Source organism: Alligator sinensis, unplaced genomic scaffold (assembly GCF_000455745.1).
Source record: "Alligator sinensis unplaced genomic scaffold, ASM45574v1 scaffold783_1, whole genome shotgun sequence".
Classification (NCBI taxonomy): domain Eukaryota; kingdom Metazoa; phylum Chordata; order Crocodylia; family Alligatoridae; genus Alligator; species Alligator sinensis.
The window spans coordinates 668152-670085 of record NW_005842197.1 but is presented as its reverse complement, the minus strand read 5'-3'; the positions used below and the strand labels follow the sequence as shown (position 1 = coordinate 670085).

Here is a 1934-nt window from a genome sequence, read left to right as displayed (position 1 = left end):
CGAGCCGTGTGTCACCCGCCAGGACAGCAGGACTCCAGTGACACCCCGGAGAGGAGAGCAGGCAGACACACTCCCCCAGGCCTCCCTATTACAGAGCACTTTCTCCACAGAGACCCTGCTCGGGTATCTGGACCCCTCCCTGCCGAGAGCCAACAGCTTCTCCTGCCATCTCGGAGGACCTGCTGGCTCCTAAAGCTGAAGGGGAACCCTGCGTCTCTGGGTCTCAGCGTGCCTTGCTCCAGCTGGCTGGTGCCCAGATACCCAGACTGGCCAGAGGATGAGACAAGCCCAGCCCAACAGGACCATGGACCAGCCTGGCTGGCAGGGCCCTCGGGAGGGCAGGGCTACTCCGAGCCCCTGCTCCAGGCAGGATCTGCACCGGTGTGTCTGATGCATCTTTAAACACCTCCAGGGCTGGAGACTCCCAGCCTCCCTGGGTATCTGCCAGGGGGAGAAGGCTCCCCTTCATCTCCAGCCTGCATCTCCCCTGCTGCAGCGTAAAACCCTGTGGTTTCTATCCTCTGCGTAACCTCCCTGCAGGGATTTGCAGCCTGGTCTCAAATCCCGCCATAGCTTCTCTTCTCCATGCTCAGTCACCCGTGTCTGCCTGCTTCTCCCTGTATATTGGGCTTCCCAGGCCTCTAGTCACCTTGATCCAGTCCACTTGATCAGTCTCTGCTGGACTCTTTCTCTGGCCTCACTAGCCTCATGCTCGAGGGAAATCTACCTCCCAGCTTAAAAAGGTGAGCTTGGGAACAACAGCTCATAAGCTGGCTAAACACTGAGAACTGAGGATAAACAGACATGGGATTTATAGTCCATTATATTTTACACAACTCTTGACCCTCCTCCCTTTGGAGAGGCCTTGATCTCCCAGCAAGCAGCTTCTTTGCTTCTGCTAACCGTGTACGTGCTACCCCCGGGAATTTCTCTCACCCCTTCCCCTCTGCTGTTTCACTCCACTGTGATCACAGACCCGCGGAGGAACGCCTGGCATTTGAAAATTGGTCTGACTTTATCCCAGCGATGGAGCTGATCCAATAAAAGTCACCACCCTCCAAAATCCCTGCCTCTGGCGTAATTTCTGGACCGCCACGCCTACAACGTCACTCTTATATTGCAATTGGGTCAAGTCTTTCTTGCGACAGGTGCCCCAAGCTGGATTCAGGGCTGCAGGCTCAGCGCCGGGGCCGGACCCCTCCTGACAGCCGTGTGAAGCCTCTCCCCCAGCTTTGCAGCACAGCCAGAGCATGAACAACTCCTGGCCAAGGAACGAACCCCGCAACTGCAGGCGCTTCCCTGGGGGTAGCCGGGAGGGAGCAGAGCCTGCTGAGACAGGCGGGTGTGCTTGGCCGTGCCTTCACATTCCCCGGAGCCGGGCTCCGTCTCTCAGGCCCGCAGGACCTGGCTCTGTCCCAGCCAATTCCTTCAGTACCTGCCTGACCCAGCCCCAGCCCCGGCGACGTACCAGGAAAGGCGAGGGCGCGCTGTGCTCCGAGATGTCGAAGTAGGTGACGTCGACGGGCAAGGTGGCGTGCTGGGGGCAGTATGAGCCGCTGGCCCCGATCTCCGCCGTGAACCCTTCGATGCGGCCCGACGGTGCAAAGCGTCCCTTCAGGATGGACTCCTGCCGGGTGGGGGGGACGCAGGCAGCCCTGAGCCCCTGCAGCCTGAGAGCTGCCCGCTACGAACTCCGGGCCACGGTGGAGACGCCTACGCCAGAGGCTGCCAGCCCCAGATGGCTCTGATGCCCCTGCCAGGAGCCCTCTTGCCCTGCCCCATCCCCAGCCAGGGGCCTGTCAGGTGTCAGAGCCTGCCGGTGCACTTACCTCGAAGTTGCCCAGCAGGGCCCGGCTGATGGAGGTGGCGGCCCAGGCGGTGGGGGAGGGCCGGGCGCCCACGGGCCCCTTCCGGAGGCTGCTGCGGAGGTGTCT

General features: G+C 61.4%; 1 protein-coding gene across 1 annotated transcript in view; it reads right to left on the bottom strand.

Moving 5' to 3' along the window:
* FAM214B (family with sequence similarity 214 member B) overlaps nt 1–1934 on the bottom strand; it is a 7696-nt gene that overhangs the window by 4323 nt on the left and 1439 nt on the right. The window contains exons 4-5 of the mRNA XM_025207475.1: nt 1830–1934; nt 1469–1627 (exon numbers count right to left, since the gene is read on the bottom strand). Coding sequence (XP_025063260.1) covers nt 1469–1627; nt 1830–1934 — 264 coding nt within the window. The remainder of the gene's footprint in view (nt 1–1468; nt 1628–1829) is intronic.